The 18836-nt window shown below is 39.4% G+C and overlaps 1 protein-coding gene across 2 annotated transcripts in view; it reads right to left on the reverse strand.

The window, feature by feature from the left end:
* The window catches only part of usp25 (ubiquitin specific peptidase 25), a 77085-nt gene that overhangs the window by 21997 nt on the left and 36252 nt on the right, over nt 1–18836 (reverse strand). Inside the window, exons 9-20 of one of the 2 annotated variants that reach the window (XM_041800971.1) lie at nt 17449–17522; nt 14755–14906; nt 11054–11181; nt 10867–10962; nt 10553–10717; nt 8678–8916; nt 8487–8557; nt 7618–7846; nt 6686–6946; nt 6090–6229; nt 3496–3669; nt 590–685 (exon numbers count right to left, since the gene is read on the reverse strand). In XM_041800971.1, the coding sequence (XP_041656905.1) occupies nt 590–685; nt 3496–3669; nt 6090–6229; nt 6686–6946; nt 7618–7846; nt 8487–8557; nt 8678–8916; nt 10553–10717; nt 10867–10962; nt 11054–11181; nt 14755–14906; nt 17449–17522 (1825 nt within the window). The remainder of the gene's footprint in view (nt 1–589; nt 686–3495; nt 3670–6089; nt 6230–6685; nt 6947–7617; nt 7847–8486; nt 8558–8677; nt 8917–10552; nt 10718–10866; nt 10963–11053; nt 11182–14754; nt 14907–17448; nt 17523–18836) is intronic. The other variant, XM_041800972.1, reaches the window with a different exon arrangement.

The following is an 18836-nucleotide window of genomic DNA, read 5'->3' on the forward strand; positions in this document are numbered from 1 at the left end:
TATTTTCAGACCTGATCATTTTTGTTAGGTTACAAACTTAAGGAATGTCCAGTACTGATCATATTTTTTACCATAACAAATGTAGAAAGGACGCCCAACATAATCAGCATCAATTTCTTTGGTCATCCTTAGACTTTTTAAAACAAAAATTGTGTTCAAAATTAACACAGGGCGAATGAGTGATGTGCATTTAAAAAGGCCTGCAAACACTCCCTTTTGGGATTTTAGGTACATTTATGTCTCCTGCAAACAGACGGAGACCAGAGGATGTCAATGTGTTCTGCATTTTTTAAATTATGCAGGAGTTTGGCTGCAATTTTTAGGCAACTAAGAATCTGAAATTACCCAACACCGGATGCCCAGAACTTCTTTTTTTTTTAATATCATAACTGCTGTTAAGTGTTGTCAGGCTTTTACTGGTATGACATGAAAGTATAAAGTTCTGATAGTTTAACAATCCTTTCTGTCGTTCTTATTATGTACTGACAGAAAATACAAAAAAAGACAGTTACACATGAAGGAGAGGGAGGATGGACTTGGAGTGAGAGAGAAAAAAAAGGACAGGTAGAGGAGGGAAGGTCATGTGTACCTTGAAGAAAGCCGCCTCAGGCCCACTCTTTTCATACACAGCGCTGGTTTTGCCAATTGCCATAATAACACCCTGCATGTTGGGGGTCATCATCGTCTGCCCAAAGAGCAGGAACCACATTAAAAAAAAAAAACAACAGATTCTGGTGAAAGACCGAGTAAAATCAACCACTATGTTAGGTGCACTGAGGCACCGCTACGAAGCAAACCAGAGTCAGGACATGGCAGACATCACTCAGCAGCCCATGCAGAGGTTAGAGTGACACAATGAGGAACACAGCCAGTCAGTTCAACAGCACAATGTGCAATCCTCACAAGAATAACGTGTGAAAACCAAACAGCCATATGACAGCTGTGGGTGACAGGCAGCAAACGGAGCAGACAGGCTGAAATAAAGACATCAGTAATGCTACACTTACACCAACCAAGATGCTAAGTCAGACAATTAGAAAAGAGCTACACCAGCTCAAGTCCATGGACCATTTACCGTTACTACACGCAGAGTGAAAAAGCCTGATTTTAGAAAGGTGTCCCTAAACCAGGGTTGGGAATTAACTTCAGGTCTTCTATCTGCCACTGTGGCTGGTGGATTCAAAAATCTGCCAGCCACTTAATTTTGAACAAAACACTTTGTTTTAACCAGCAGTATTATGCAATGTATAACAACAAGGTCAAGACTTGCAGTTTTTAAGTAATAGGCTATTTTATGAAGAGAATGCTACACACCTCTCAAACAAGCCTGTGTTGTGAAACTCATGTCACGTGTGCATGAGAGCAGAAAAGTGCTTTTATAAGACTGTTCAGTTTTTAATACACTGTAGCCTCTAACAGATCTGTGTGGTCTGAAGCTTTGTTTCCCTCGTGTGTTTGGTTTTCAGATGCCTGTGTTGAGATAAGTTACTAGTACAAAACTACTGTTTCCTGATATAGCTGTTTCAAAATAAAAGTACTTCTACGATTAAAATGTGGGTGATTTGGTGTGAAGAACTTGTTGAAAATAACGTGTTTATTATCAAATTAACTGACCTTTAGTGCAGTTACCATTTGCAGCAGTAGAAGATACGATTCTGATACCAAGGTGTTGGGTATCAGCTGGACTGACTGTGCAGACTAGCAAATTATTTTACACCTATATTTGACTCAGAACATGGTTCAATAAATAGAAACATAATGTACAGCATCTCTGTGACCCTAAAGCTGTTTTTTTGGATGATATTGAGTTTTACTGCTAAATATTTAAAATAAAAATAATACAGAGGGCTGCATCACAAGCTTTCACTATCTCTCTCCATTATAGTCTATTCGGGCAGCATGACGTGATTTTGGAACAGCCTGCCATTGGTTGACAGTCACACACAAAGAGTAAACAGTATGATGGTTAGCATTCAAGCTAGCAGTAATAAATGATCATAATTGGATCAAAATTGATAAAAAGATGTTGAATATATGGTTTACTGGTGTGCATTTAATCATTTAAGTCCTGAAAAGTCACACCAGTTCCAGGCTTGCTGAAAATGCTGCTGGCAGGGGATACAAAGGCATCAATAGCGTCAACTGGAAGGCAAAACGGCTAGCTTCAAGAGGAAAAACAAGTAAGAGGCAGCAATTTATGGTTCAAAAGTTATTCAACTTGTGATTAACTGTGCCAGTTTCTGACAACGCTGGTCTGGAAGGCATTTTAATGATCCCATTCAGAGAAAAACTGTCACGCAGCCACCATTCTTTGCTACTGCAGTGGATCCTTTGGCTCTTCTTTGCTGCTCTAAAAATAGTAGCTCGTGCATGCAGTGTTGTCCGGCAGCAAAGAAGAATTGATTTCCGGTTTATAGCGCTAACATGGCTAAACAAAGCAAAATATAAAGCTAAACCAAACGGAACTGGATCGGTGCATAAACTCATGTACTCGGCATTGCCAATGCCTACATTTTAAGGAGTATCGGATGTATTTCCGATACTGGTATCAGAATAGGAACAACTCTAATCTGTTAGAGTTACAGTATTTACAGCTGCTTGTTTGACAACGAGTCCTAGCCACAGCATGCTGTCAGTTTAAACATACCTTCAGCAGGAAGACCGTCGTTATGGAGATTTAGATTTCTGTGACACCGAGTCAAACCAATCCAGAACGTAGCCTGTCTCTACACTGATCCTGGCACTCATTCAGACACAGGAAGGCGGCGGGCTTTTAGGTTAGCAGTCCATCTGGCTCATCTCATAAAGCCACAGCAGTGCAACGGGACGACCAGGATTTTGAAAAAAATCTGCATTAAATCAATTTGTTATGTCGCCTTTCTTAATCCACCACTATGGCTGATAGGTTGAGCAATTTCACCCCAATTCGGCATTTGCTAATTTCCAACTCTTCTCCGAACACATAAATTATGTTGGGAAAATGCTTCAAAAAACATTTGGAAGCACTGAGAACTCTTACAAAATGATGAATTTAGATCATAGTTTCCATTACTTTCAGGGTATTTTACTGGTGGGTTAGATGGGGGGTGTTGATGATGCACTGATGTTTCTGTGCAAAAGATAGAAACCAAGAAAGAACTTAAAACTGCTCATTAAACCACATCACTCACCAGTCGTTTTTATTTGAGACTGACTTGTGTGAAGCAGACCTAACAAGTTTGCAAAAGGTCTTTCCATCTACACGCCAAGATGCTGAACACTCAAGAAGAGACTTTTCACACAAGAGTACCACAGGAGGAAAACAAACATGTTGGTGTTATGCTGCAGAATTTAAAGCCAATCCTGGAATCAGCCGGTGTCAAGCATCAGATTTTCTCAGGTGTGAAAACCCTTGAGTAGAGCGTGTGAAAAATGCTCTCACTTCTTGAATCAAACAGGCACAGACTCGTCAGCACAACAAGGTAAAAGGGGGCTGTATCTGGGGGGTAAAGCTACCTCGTCATCGTACCCCCCCTCCTCTGACTCAATGACAAAAGTCCCCACGTTAGGAATGGCCACCTCGACGGTGCGCTGGCCGGGGGACTCGTCCTCCGTGACGGAGTCAGGAGGAGGGGTGGAAGGGGAGCTCACCTGGACCTCGGGGTGGGGGGAGGTGGGAGGGGGAGGAGACTGTAGAGAGAATGAGAGATGAAACAGGAGGGACAGAGAGCTGATGTAATGGCAAGGTAGAATAAATATAGAGAAAAGAAATACAGAGAAAGAGAAATACAGTAGTACTGGTGAAATTAACTCTTACAGATCCAAATGCCATAAAATCCAGAATAGAAGTCATGCAGGCATATAAGAGGAAGTCAGTTTTTTTCCCAGATGAAGAAAAGGTTTAAACTAGAGATGTGTGTGATTAGCTGGCTTAAAAAGTGAAATTCAGATCCCTATGCTGCTGGCACCAGAACTGTGAGTCAGGTAAACTAATAATTAAGAAATTTATCACTTCAGGCCCAGTAAACACTTTATCAGCTGCCCACCACTCATAGCCACTGTAACTCTCGTTAATAACTAGTGCGTTGTTGCCACAATGCTATGTAATCTGATATAAACAACCGCCCACCAAGAGAGCACAGTTATCTCTATAATCTTGTAGGAAAAGTGTGGTTTTGCTCCACTTTGATCTAGAAACTGGGGATAAGGTTATCTGGAGGCTATGCCAGGTTATATCTACATACAACCAAAGTATTGTGTTATGATATTTAGCACAGGAATGTGGACAAGAGGATCAAAGGCTAGCCACATTTTGCAAACCAATTTTGAGCAGCTATAGTGTGGTGTTGTTTTACTGTTGCAGTGTGAAGTTGCTTTACAGAATGTATTTCACTTTGGTGAATCAGCTAAACACAACTATGTTTTGTGTTTATCCAGTGGGAAATTTTAAATTATTACAGTTGTATAGAAATAACACTGGTTTAAACACTTCCTGTTTGACAATGTCTACCAAGTTAGTTAAGTCCAAAATGTGCCGTTTCTGTGCAGCTGTCTTGCACTTTAAATGCCATCTGTTTTCATGTGGAGTTTGCACTTCTGCTAGCTATAGTATGCTGGTTGAGCTCTCAGACTGCAGTGACTGTTGTAGAGAAAAGGGCTGACAGCTTCCATTTGGTTGGTCGATTATTTGGTCGAAAAGCTTTTGTCCGGTAAATAAGTACTGCAAGCTGTCTGCTTTATGCTCATAAATGACACGGCGTGGGCTGGATCAAGTGATCCTGTTAATAGTTACCATTACAAATGATTATAAAACAATAATATGAGGTTATTTTGTAGGCTGTATGAGTTTAACGAGTTACCGCACCTGGATCACAGAGATCTTATGATCAAAGACAGGTGCACGCTGATCGTCTCTCAATTACTAATTGTTTTTCTTAGTACACCCTGATGAGCCTAAAAAATGTATTATTGCTTCAACAGGCTTGTTATGTTCATTTTAAGATGATTTAGTCTACTGAACAGGTGCAGTAAGGAACCTATCATGGAATAAACTGGCCCCCAACTAGGTAATTTTCTTTAATTTTAATTTTTTTAAACCTGAACGACCAATCAATTGGTTGCTTACAGGCCTGATAAAGTAGCCTATAGACCAATAGCCCATGAGTTACCCTCTTCTGCTTCTCACTTATTGCCTTTAACTGAGGAGTCTTTTACTTTAAACCAGCAATTAAAAGGTTATACTAAACAGTATACTACTATTTTCTTTAAATATACAATTAAGACCTAATGAGGGAGAAAAGCAGCTAAAAAGTGGTGCCTAACCCCTCCATCTTGGTCTGTTTCACTTTGTATCACAGCACATTTTAAACAGTGAAGTGGCTGGTTTGCAACAGCAACAACATCACAATGAAAGGAAGTGAATTTTGAATATTAGCAGGTATTGCACATTGGGGCAGTTCCACTTGTGTTCATAACAAAGATGTGTCTCAGTATACCATGCTGGTGTATTACTTACACCAGTATTTAGGTCAGCACCAACTCTTGGATGGAAAACTAGGCTTCAGAAATGTGTCTTATGCACCAGATTTTATGGCATTTCAAAATTTGCTGCAGTTCCACCAAAATTCACTAACTCCCCCTGGATTTAAATCCTTTTATTCAACAAGACTTGCATAAAAAATATATTTTTTTATCCTTTAACTGACTCAGTGTGCACAAGTGTGAACAAGTGTTATAAAAAATATCAAGAAAGAGGGATTTAAAAGGACATGATTCAAGCATGTCTTAAAAAAACTCTTATTTTAAAGTGGAAAATTGGACTTTCTCCCCCGTTAATCATAATTGCATTGAAAAGCTCCCCTTCTATTGTAATTACAATGCAACAATAAGGACTAATTTATTTTCTTTTGTGCAAAAATGTATATTTCTGTTAAAGCTTAATGAGAGGAAAGATGCCTGAGTTAAAGTGGTTATTTGCTGGAAATTCCCTCTCTGGTGATATTTCTCGCAGCAGCTAGGAAAGCCGTGTCTGTACTGTTTTAAAAATATCCGCTCTTTGTTAGCCTTGGAGTGAGTGTAGAGTAGCTCAAGTCTGTGTTTATTTTACATACAGCATTTAACAGAGCTTCAGGACTCCTCTCCTCCTGCTCAGCAGCAGCTCTGGAGATGGCTCTCTCTGTGTCCTCCTGCAGGTGTTTGGAGTCGCTGGTGGGCGATGGCTGCTCCATGTACTCAGGGTCCTGCTGGGGAGCTGCAGGCAGGGAAAACACACCTTCAGAATAGAACATAAAAAACTGTGATTCTTTACAATGCAAAACTTTCATTTATAAACTTCCAGTCAGATTTTGTGCACATTTTCATTCACGTAAAAAGTCCCGAAAGCCATGTACTATGTGCAAATCTATCTGCATCTCAGCACTTTTTTGTACATCTTGATTTTAATAATATTCTAATTCATATTTTGCATTTCATTCCTGTTTCTATTTCCTATATTTCCCCATGCTATATTCTTCGTATGTATGATATGCTGTATATATATTGTCAAAGGCAGCTGAGGTTGTGAGGCTGTAAGATGATATTTCAAGGTCATTTCCTCATCCTTTTTTAACTCTCCAGGGACTAAGAGTTTTCTGTATTTATCTTCCCACCCAGTATTGATTCTCAATTAAGTATTCTCCTCTTCTATTCTGAGCGTCATGACCCTGACCTGCATTGTCTGGAGGGCTGGACTCGATACTCATGGGCTGAGGAGAAGAGGAAGAGGTGGAGGTTGTGGATGCCGCCGAGGCAGCTGCGGCGGCTGTGGCCAGGGCCAGCTTCTCCTGCTGGGCCTTGCGCGCCTGCAGGGCGTCCCACTCCTCGATCTCCTTGTCAAACAGCTCATTGTCCTCCTTCACGTACTGCTTCAGGTCTGGAGGCAGTTTGTCCATACCGCTGAGTATCTGTCCGGTTTCTTTATCAAACTCCTCTGCACAGAACGTACACAGACAATCAATATCATCTGCTAAGGACAAGACAGTAAATGAGACGTGTGGTTTCTATAAGTGAAGCCCTGAAATTAAAAATATGTGTTTGTTAGATGGGAACGACAAATGTATTTGTTTTCCCTTCATATAAAACAGACATTTAGCATAATGCAGCTGAGTTATGGTTCTCAGACTAATTACCTTTTATTGACTTGACTAGTTGTACTGTCTATTAAAAAGACTTATTACTTTTCAGTTTATTAAAATTTTAATTTCCATAAATTACTGCATATTATGAATGAATCATGACTTCATCATCATTGTGTAATTCAACAGTCCTTACTGTTGAGTAATCCTTTCATTGTTCTTTGAGTTTGTTTGTATAAGAAAATGCATGTTGTTGACTGAATAAAGACGACTTTGGTGCTCCTCTTCCCATGTTACACTGCCCCCTGTAGGAGGTCAAAGTACACTACAATGCTAAGTAGACTGACAAACCGCTAAACCAACTGCTTAATCAAAAAATAAAGTATGATCTGTATCAATATATCTCACTCAGTGGTGATTGGTTAATGGTATCACAAATAAAAAACGTGATCAGGGCATCGTTTCTAGAGACAGTGACTATAATGGCACATACAGTATTTATAGAAATATGATTGTATGCCTGTACCTTCCATGAGAAAGGGCTTCTTGTCGTTTATATACATGAGACAGTAGGCACTGGCGTTACGATAACCACCGAATGAGTCCCTGACAAGCTCCTCCCAGGTCGATTTAGTGACAGAGATGTCGTTGTACTTCATCCAGCAGCGCTGATGGGGATCGTAGATGTAGGCCCAGTAGTGACCCGCATTAGCCTGACCTTCATGGACCAACACCGCATGAAGCCGGTATGGAACCTGGAACAACACAAGAAGATTTAATCTACTGGTCATCAAATGGAAATAATAAACAATGATAGCAGTTCAATGTTGATGATTCTGCCGTAATAAGCAACTATTTTCACTTGTCTACTACACTGATTGTGATTGTGTAAATATGTTTCTAGACATGATCTTCTTCTTCTTTTAATTTGGAACTGGAACTTCCTGTAACATGAGTGCCCTCTGCTGGGGCCCCTGCAAACTTAAACAATGCAGCTCACGTACCATTACCAGTCTGAATGCTCTCAAAAGATAAATTAATTTGTACTCATCTCTACTAAAATACTTAAAATAAGACTACTTTATCGGCTTAAGTACCATTTTTACATATCATATGTTTGGGAAAATGTCTGAAATCAGTATTGAACATTTCTCTGATGAGCTGATTTGTTGTTGAGTAAATGGACTCATTACGTTGTAAAGCTTTGAAAACTATAACCATAGCTCCACTATTGATCTCTATGATGTGGGCTACTAACCAACAGTAGGTTTATTATGTGTGAGTATGCTTTAGAGCTTATTACTTCAAGAGTGGCTGTGAGTTTAAGCCTCGTTCATCACAACAAATGAAAAAAAGAGTACAACAGCTACAGCTGATTGCAAAGATGTTGCTTACCTGCATCATAGTTTTGTCTGAGTACATTAACTCGATGGTTCTGTGGATTCTGGTTATACTCCCCTGCAGATCTGGGGAGAAAAGTATCATAGATAGCCAATCAAAAAGTGCCATCCGATCTGTTACTGGATAGGTAAACCGTGCTAAGAGTTGAGTACAAATGGCTGCAAACGGGAGGCCTTTGGACGTACCTCTAGTGTCATTCTCCACTTCACTTCTCCAGCGGTGCAGACAACCCTCCAGCACCCGCAGCTCCTCTTCAGTGATGTGTCGTGGGGCGGGGTGCATGGGGAGGTCAGGAGGTAACCGGGACTGGGTGAAAGGCTTATGAATGGGTACCCTCTGCTGCTGGGCAGCAGCGAGTCCTGTGGTAGGACCTGATGCAGGGCCTGAACTCTCTGAGAGAGGCAGGGAGTCCTGCTCGGCTGTGCTGCAGGGGGACACAGAGAGTTTATGGGATTAAAATAATGCGAAAACTACAGTAACATGGCTGTTAGCATCAACCAACCAGACTTGTTACAGTTAACATCTACTCTAAAGAAGTGCCTAGGCAAATAATTTCATATCTGATAAAACACAAATTATAATTGCAAATAGTTGACTAGTCTAAAGTTGAGAAAATACTCAGTAAAAGGTCAAATTGAGCACTATTCATAAAATACAGGATTGCATTAGCAGTTGTTAAACAATGTGAAGTTGGATTTTGACACTCTTTGCAGGTTAACATCCACATTCAGGTGTTGAATATTGTCCCTCATGACTTTGGTTATGAGGGAAGCATCCTACATACAACTTTATCCCCCATTTTGGAGATCAAAATATTGCTTGACCACATTGTTCCTATGAGGTACTATCAGTAGTACATGTTCACCGCCAATTACATCATAGGCACAATAGCAGGAGCCATTAACCACAGCTACCGCAGTTATAAGAGGCTGACGGCAGCATTAAAGTTTATATGGGGCATTTGAACAGGATTGTGAAACTGATTAAAAATACTATTAATAACTTTATCCTACAAATAATTCTGATGCTGACTAACAATGGATTCAAATTTAACCGTAGAGCTTGCTAATCACAGGCATCCCAGATATCCCTTTATTGGGGCCGGTGTGATTCAGACCCCGATTCCCCCCACAAAATGTTATTACTGAATGGTATTACTCGATAAATACCTTGATCTTTTTCTGTAACAGAAATAACAAATGGTTGTCATAACACCAGAATAATATATTCTGATATGATTCTAGTGAATGTCAAATGATATTGAAACCTGTTTTATCAGCAAAAACAGAAGTCCTAGACAGCAAATATTGGTATCTAATTGCTTTTAAATATTCAGAATTGTAGACAAACTCCTACACAATGTCTAAGCTGTACAAAAACTGGCAACATTTGTCTAAATTTCATGTACTGTGGAATTTTGTGTTTATAAAATGCTCAAACTACATTGTTTTGATGATCCGTTGGTTTAAAAAGCACAGAAACTGCAAGATCTATGGTCATATTTGGAACGAAAAGATGAAGAGCTCTGTCTAAATTGCACACGTTTGAAACATTTGTAAAAAGTGGGATAAATTAGCAAGAAAACTCTTTTTTTTGTCAGCACCACTACTTTTGCAAGTGTTGCCTTGTATTTGTGCAATTTAGACAGTGTGCAGGAGGTCCCTTTGATTTTAGAAAATTAAAAAACAGCAAATTGATCAACATTAAGAGTCTATGACTTCTATTTTTGTTGCCATACCATCAACTAAGTATAATTAATTTGATTTTTAATATTAATATACAAGCTCTTAAATAAGATAAAATCAAATAAAAATCCCCCACATAGCGTAAACATCTCAAATCGATTATCTTGTGATCAAAAGGCAAAATACTATGAATGGTTATAACTGTGAAAATTGCTGAGCATTTGGCCTGGCATCTATTCATACCATTCAAATCAGCTTCAGCATGAACAATATAGCCTCACTGTAAACCTCAAATAAAAATATATCTATATATCTTAAAAACTGGATATTTTGCCCAGCCCTGACCCATATACTTCTAACATTAACATAGCTTACCTTGGAGGGGGCAGCTGCTGCCCTGTTGTGCCACCGGGGGGCGCTGATGAGTCAATGTCTTCCACTGGAGATGTGCACACTGGCTTACTGGAGGCGAACTCCATAGCGTACTGGAGGACATCTGCCAGAGGAAACCTCTTGGGGCCGGAGCCATAACTCAGATATCTGCAGGTGAGAAAAAGGAGAGAGAGGTGATCAGAAGTGAGAATGAAAGGCGGAAAAAGACAGGGAAAGGACACAGAGAGAGAAATGACTCACCATGGCTGCACAGAGAGCTGTGGTAAACAAACAGGTATTAAAGAGAAAATCAGTACCTCTCCAGACGCTGTTGAAGCAGTGTCAGATGCTCTTTCAGCCTCCTGATCTCCTCCCTCTTGATTCTGGTTATTTCTCGGTTTCTGTCCATATACCTAAAATACAAAAACCACAGCAGAGGCTTCAGTCTCAAAGAGGAGACACAAATAAAGTATGACGTACTAAAAGCAGTAATGTTTCTGGTACCTGTCCATGTAGAGCATGGAGGGAAACTCGAGCTTGTTGTGGATCTTTTCAGGCCGACCCAGTGCTTGGTTGAACTCAAACCTCGACAGTTCAAACGTCAATACAGGAGGAAGCTCTGTGAACCAGTGCTGGAAGATAAACAATGTTAGATTAATACATAGTCAGGTCAGAAAATACAACTTGGTAAGGACATTTCAATTCTGAATACTAGTTATCCAGACATTTTTAGGTCACAGACATGGAGAATTTTAGGTCCTGCTGGCATGAACCAATGTCAGTCGCTAATAGAGCTGGGCGATATAAACCAAGCGTTATTATATTGTCGTGGTATTACAAAATTAGCATATAAGATCTCAGAAAATTTTTTCTTTTTAGTCTCTGTTTAGACCTTTTTAAATGCAGTTGTGGTCTTAAGTTTTATTTCTCTCCTGCGGAGGTGTGTTAAGCTGTGACTGAAAACACCACATTCCCTGATGTGGCTGTTCACAATAAAAGGAATTGAAACTTGCATTTTGAAGAACATGTCAGAAATGAAGTTTTAGCACTGATTTGACTTCGCCTTTGTGGCTAAACTGGGGACTGTATGAATTCATAGTGTTTGATTTTAAATGCTACTAATGTCTGACAGGAGGATCTCTGAAAAATGAATGAATCATAAATTCAATTCTTATGAAACTGTTTTAGTTGTTGTTTAATATCTCTAGAGAGTGATAGAAAAAAAGGTACCTGAAACACCACAACAATGTGCTTTCTAAATTTGATCATGGTTCTGGGGGCCGGATGTGGCCAGTTGATGATCACTGATGTAGGTTATTGGGATTTTATTTAGTTTTTAGAGGGCATAGCTTACAGTGAAAGGCAACTATTGGTATTTTTAAAAACAGGGCATCTCAAATTCCAAGTTAAGGAGACAAAACAAACTTTTCTCTAGTTTATCTGACCGACTTCAGCGTTTGTTTATTGTGATGTGAGCCGAATACACTTGGGAAAAGTTGGTGTTTTGTCCTCCTTAACTTGGAATTTGAGATCTTCTGCCTTCTGTAAACAAGTCTGGAACTCAGGCTAAGCACTCTACTGAGTCTTGTAAAGTGAAACCTCCCCTTCAAATGATAATTTTAACATTATTCAATGTCAAGCAATCCACTTCCCAAAGGTACTCAAAAACCTTATCTTAAATGCCCTGCTGGTATTGGCAGCACTGGTGTTTGTTGAACTCATACCAAGCATCTCCTAACCCTTAACCAGTATTTTTATGTCTGTCTTCACCTCAACCAAACCCCACTGTAACCTGTTATCTCCATGATGCCAGACTGAAACCTCACCTGACCTAACCACAGAGGACAGCAAAATGGAAAATAGAGAGGAAACACTTTTAAATGTGAGGATCTGAATTTGGCACAAGGCTAGTTGTGTTTCATGCCAGTGCTTAAACAAAGCTAATTTTAATTTTGGCCTGACACCGAGATACTTAAAGAGATGTGTTTAGTTTTTGGCAGCACATAACAGCCACGACAATCATCGTATAGAAATGAGAAGCTGCTTTGTGATTGGCTTTTAAACTGAGTGTTTTCTCATCCAAGTTTCTGAATTAAGGATCTTAAATTTACATCATAAACTGAGGAAACAGCATGTATCATCTTATGGCTCTGGTAACAAATGTTGAGTGTAAAGAATTGATAACACTGCTGAAATATTCATAATATCACAGTCAAAATGACTCATTCCTGCTGTCAGTTATCCCCCTGTGTTACTGCTGATGTTGACTCACTGTCTGGCAGGTAACACTGACAGAGGGAGAGAGGGCGTGGGAGTTGGAGGGTCTGCCAGTTTGATCACTTGTTAAGATGCAGGAAAAACTTGGCTTAATAATTTAAAATCATTAAGCTTTGGCTACAACACACTGAGGGGATTCTGAAGAAAAAGCAGATTAAAATGTAGATTTTATGGATGAATGATCACAATTTTAGGGTTTTAAATTAAGAAGGCTTGACAACAATTACACTGCAATACAACTCATCGATGGCTGTTATTTAATTTACTCCTCAGTTGTGTCTGCACTGCTGTCTTTTTCTGTTTAATTGTGTATGTTTATGCCCGCGGTGAGGAAAAAGAAAAGGCTGCACGTGTGACCATGAATTCCACAAAAATACCACATTTTTATCGACTAATTACTCTCATGCTTCACTGTAAGATTTGACAATTTCATAAATTATACTCAATTTTTAGCCTATTTTGGATAATATCAGTGCTTAGTTTTCCTTCTTATACATAAATAAATTATGAACATCCACCTTATATGCTTTCATTCTATATTTATACTTCCCTGTATGATGTGTATGCAGCAGCTCTGCCTCCATGCCCATCCCTATCCCTCCCCGCTGATGGCATGGTGCCACACTCATCTGTGTATTGGCCTGATAATTAGCTGCTCCCTGCTGCTGTGGGACGGCACAGGCAGGGATGCTGCTAAGCAGAGGTCAAAGTCTGAGCAGCACAGGAGTCACACAAAGGCCAGGGGTCGGCTCTTTGGAGAGGATCCACCTAATAACCCAAAATGATTTAACCTGATTGAATAATGTGATACTGAAGGAGGAAGTCCTTTACTTGGTGTTGAAAAGGGATATTCCCACTGTGTTATTTCTAATTATTTGTTATGATATGACCTGCATAGATTAGAATTACCTCAATACTGCAATTTCACTTTATAAATCATGCCTGTATGGAAAGGATGGGCAACTTTGGTTACTGAGAGGGCCACAAAGTTTTTACTCTCACTACCAGGGGGCCAAATCATTTCAAATTGTGAAATACTATCAATAAATTACAATTACTTTCAATTGATTAAAAAAGGAACATAGCTTTCATCATGCAAATGCAAATAGTAATGCTTAACTCATTTAGCTTAACTCAAAATTCAAACCAGTATAACTTGTTTCTTAAAGGGCAATCAACATGAAAGTTTACAGTTATTCTAGTATTTTTATTTATAAATCAAGGTTATTATACAAATGAATTTAATGATCCATACACATTTTTTTAAGACAGATAAAGCCATTTACAGCTCTAATTTTACTAGCATACACCAGTATTCAAAGAGGATAGAACTGTGTCTATTTTTCGTGTTTTCATGGTAGATTGTATCATGTTCTCTTAATTTTTTTTTACCATTTCCAGATATTTAAAGTCACCTAAAGGGCCACATTGAGTGAGGGGGAGGACTACATGTGGCCCCCAGGCAGCCAGTTGACCTCCCCTGCAGTCCTTCTTTTATAAACAGCTATGAACCCTCTGCATTCCACTTCCACTGGTCAAACCTAAACTTTTCCACCCTAAAGTTCAGCTGTTCAGCTTTTGCCCCTCATTCTGAGTATAAAGTTTTCTCTGTCATATGCTTCCTCCAGAGAAATCCTCCTAAAAATACCTTGTACTCAAAAGAAACAGAAGTCCTTGACACTAAAATGAATTTTCTTAAGGCATTATGTTTGATCACAGGATTAATTTTCAGTCGGTTCATGGGGGATTCTTTTTATATTTAAGGGGAAAAACACTACCTGTGTTAAACTTTTAGGCTTGGTTTGAAAGAGGTATTTGTACTCTAGATGATCCTGCTATTACTTTTGTAGAAAACTTGTGAAGATACAATAAATTCACAATATTTTAGGCCTTTTAATGAAGTTTAACTCATAGTTTCTGTTACTGACCTCTTGCCCAGATCTGGCAGAGTTCTCTGCCGAGTGCAGAGACTCAATCTCTCCCTCGATCATCGCTGCCTCCAGACATTCATGGAGATCCTTAAAGCCATTCACCTGCAGAGGGTACTGCCCAAACATCTCTGTGTTTTCAAACTTTTTACCTGTGGAGGAATCACACAAACATATATCATATAAAAAGATGACCGTTAAATAAAACATTTACTTGAGACAATAAATGCTGATGATTTTGATCAGACCACATATTTCTTTTTAGCAGAAGTTTTAATGTCAATGCATTTCACTCGCAGAAGCTGTTTTTATCCTTCAATACCATTTTTAGACATTTTGACTAGCTACTTAGACTGAATAATTAGAATAAAATCAATTCAGACACTTTCAATCAACACTGGCAAATACAGAACATGAGACAAAATTTCCATCACAGAACATTTTCTCATTTTCATTTTTATTAAATATTAAAAACAAGTAATGACCAAAATTAACTTCCTGTTTAATTGGAAATCTCACACCACACTTTTACTTGTACAAAAGATTTGTACTTTCATTTTGCAAGGCAACAGAGTTGCCTGAGATTCATTTCCTTATTTCAATTAACTTGGGCTCCACTAAGAATTAACTTGCAAGCACACAGTGCTATTTTTCAGAGAATTCAGAGAAAAGTCTCATTGCATACATTCCAAATAACAATGGGTGCATTTTCCTTGATACTGACATTTTCATGCTTTAGAGCCAGCGATAGCCAAGGGTATGAGGCAACATTTTTCTAGTTGTCCATCATTGTGGACGTAATATCCATTTTGAATGTTTTGAGGGATTTTCCTTAATTTTTGCACAGTTTGAACCTCTGACTCAAGGATGAATGGGTTATGTTTTTGAGGTCACAGATCAAAGGTCAAAAATCATCCTGACCCTTCATCTAGACCAATTGTACTTTCACCAGCCAGCAACTGCATACATCTGGAAGGCACATATCAGCCAGGTGACAGTTCTTCTGATCAGTTAATTCTGATGCGTTCTGAATGTCATATATAGCTATTTACTTAAAGCCCAAAACACATCAGCGCCATCAGACACCTGTCCAAACCATCGGCTCCATTATTTTCTATGAATAAACCTACACTGCCACAGCCAGCACTGCTGCAATTTGTGCCACTTTGACCCACTGTTCTATTACTGTTGCAGCCACATCTGGTGGAGTGTTTTCCTGAGAGAACAGCTGTTTTCTCCGTCTCGGCTGCTGCAGTAGCAGCTCTGTTTGAGAGCACAGAAAAAAAAAAAGTGGAATCAGTGGGAGGCCTTGGCTGCTGGTGAAATACCACTGCTCTTATAGTCTTTTCACTTAATCAGAGAGGTGATCCCCAAGCAGGCTATCGGCTCTTGTATAAAGCACCTGGCCATGCAGTGGCTGGTGGCAAGTTTGACCGTTGACGCGCTGCTGACGGTGTGTGCTAGGGACGGCAAATAAGGCATGTCATATGATGCGAGGGTCTGGCATTAGTGTGTTTTGGGCTTAAGAATAGATACAATTGATGTAAGATGTCTGTAAACCCTGCCTACTGACATTTGCCTTTAAATAACAAAAACAGAAATATTTTTGTTAGAGATATTGTCTTTCAAGTAGATATGCACTGATTGTTGCAGTTAGGGCCTTTAAGATGTTTAAAACTGCAACTCAGCCAATGTCAATGCTAACACCGAAGCTTTTTTTATTACTTTTCTGGTGTGAGACTCCCACTATGCCAACATTTTCTCTTGCAGAAACCATAAAAAACAGATCAGACTGTGTCAACAGGTGACTTCTTTTGCCTGAGAAAAAACTCTTCTTTAAATCAGCAGTTTGTCTAAAATCTGGAATATAACTTGCACTTAAAATACCTTTTTTTTTGCAAATAAAGAGTTGGCTGCTGCTTATATATCAAGACGACTCATATAAGAAGCAGTTTAAAGTGTTGGGACATTCAATGTCTTTTTTACATTTCTCTGAGACCTAACCTGTGCAGTTTAACTGCCAACCTAACTAAACAAGGTTAGAGCAAAGGTAGTCTCTGCCTCTTTGTCAATCATCTCCTAAAATCTGTGCTTTCAGTGTGTGTATGAGAAAGATGCACAGTGAATCACATACATCAGAGACATACTGTATACAGGTCAAATTTCTGTCAAGCATGACAGCAGAGCTGGAAACGCAAAGAGCGTGAAAGAAGCAGCAGTAACGAGCCATTTCACACCCGTCTGCATCCACGCTGATTTTCACTTGTTCAGCAGTCACTCACTCATCATTAAACCGCTGAACAGACCTCCTGCTTCAACTACTGATGAGCAGCCCCAAAAAAAAGACAGAGGAGGAGTTTGCTAGCGGACATGCAGATGAGGCATTAAGGTCGTTTTATGAGCAGCAGAGTCCACTTGCCCAGCTTTTGGTGGCTCTGGGCCAGTATTGTCATGCATAATAAGCACAATGTCAATCAGCCATCAAGGTCTTCCACAATCAATGCAAACGCGCTCCTCTTTTACATGGAGCACATCTCATTAAGACAAGGTCACCTTTCATTTCTCGGGGCGAGGACTTGCTTGCTTTCTGGCTGATGCAGTCAGACCTAGTTAATGCTTTAACTCTCTGTGATTCTCCAATATACCACCTTGCTTTTTTCTCTTTATTGGCTTTAATTTAACAGCTCATCTCACCTTCCAGGACACCCACAGCCAGGAAGCGACCGTAGAAAAGTTCCACCATGGGGTTCTTTGGCTTCTCACCCTCCCTGAAAGCAGAAAAACACAGGACAGAGGAGATAAAGGGGATATCTATGACACATCTGCATATGCACTGAATACATTAGATTCACTGCATGGCATTTGTTGACAGTGAGTGCAATTTCTCTGGATATAAAGAGTTGTTGCTGCAAAAACATGGGAACAGCCAGGGCCAAATGATACTAAATTATTGCTTCAAATTTTTGAAGATTTTAATGTGATTTTTAACATTTGGAATCTCTATGTACTGCAGGTAAATGTAAAAGCTTTATTTATTTGGCCAAAAATAAACAGTAACATCTTGAAAAGAATAAAATACTTTATACAAACACATCAGTCTGATCTAGATCCTGAACCTACCTGGTCCATTTGGAAAGGAATTTTAATCCACACCAGAGGGGTGGTTTATGCTGATTGCTATTCCTAACAATACCCATAGACACACTTGCTTTTAAAGCTTCTTTCTGGTCAGTCTAGCACTGTTTTAATTAGATGTCTGCTTCTCTCTTCAGATGCACATGTCTGGGGGTTCCTTTTCAGATCTGCACGGTCACACCAGTTTATTAATGGCAGAAGTATATAAACAGCCCGCTAATTCTGGGAAAACAGCAGCAGAAAGCATACCTATACATGAATCAGATTCATTTTGACATAAAAACACAGATATAAAACAGAAAGAGAATGCGATCTCTGGAACACCGTGAGGGGGGAGCACAGGAGAAGAATCTGGATGTGAGCAGCAAGAGCGCTGTTTGTTTACAACATGGGAGGGAGTCTTAGCAGAAGCAAAGATTCTTATGTGCAAACTTAAAACTAGAGCAAAAATGATAACAGAAGAATAAACACACTGCCCTGCATCAATTCTGTTTGAATTCCATCTCACTTTGAGTAAAAACTTTTTAAACAATGACTGACAGCATTGTGCTGTTGTAATCCATCAATACCAGAGCGTGTCATTGGTTGCTGCTATTGTCCACTATGTTGACGTGTTAATACTAGACATTAGAGCACTTTCTCCACAGGATGGAACAGTGTCTTCTCCTTCTGTTTGGCAGATTAGACCAGCAGTAGAATTCTACAAATGTCAAAGTGGTTTAATTCTGTTTAAATGCAGGATGCATGTAACCAGTTTGTTTTATATGGTGCCATTTAAGCTCCTAGGACCCTGCACGCACATATAAGGGCATTACAATTTGGCTTCCTCCAACACAGTAACAATTTTAGAAATTTTAAGATAAATATCCAGAATGAAACTGTCAGGAATTAACATGGATATTTTATGGAATTTGTTCAAATATTCTGAGGGAATTTGCTGGAATTTT

Source organism: Cheilinus undulatus, linkage group 12 (genome assembly GCF_018320785.1).
Source record: "Cheilinus undulatus linkage group 12, ASM1832078v1, whole genome shotgun sequence".
In the NCBI taxonomy this organism is placed as follows: Eukaryota; Metazoa; Chordata; class Actinopteri; order Labriformes; family Labridae; genus Cheilinus; species Cheilinus undulatus.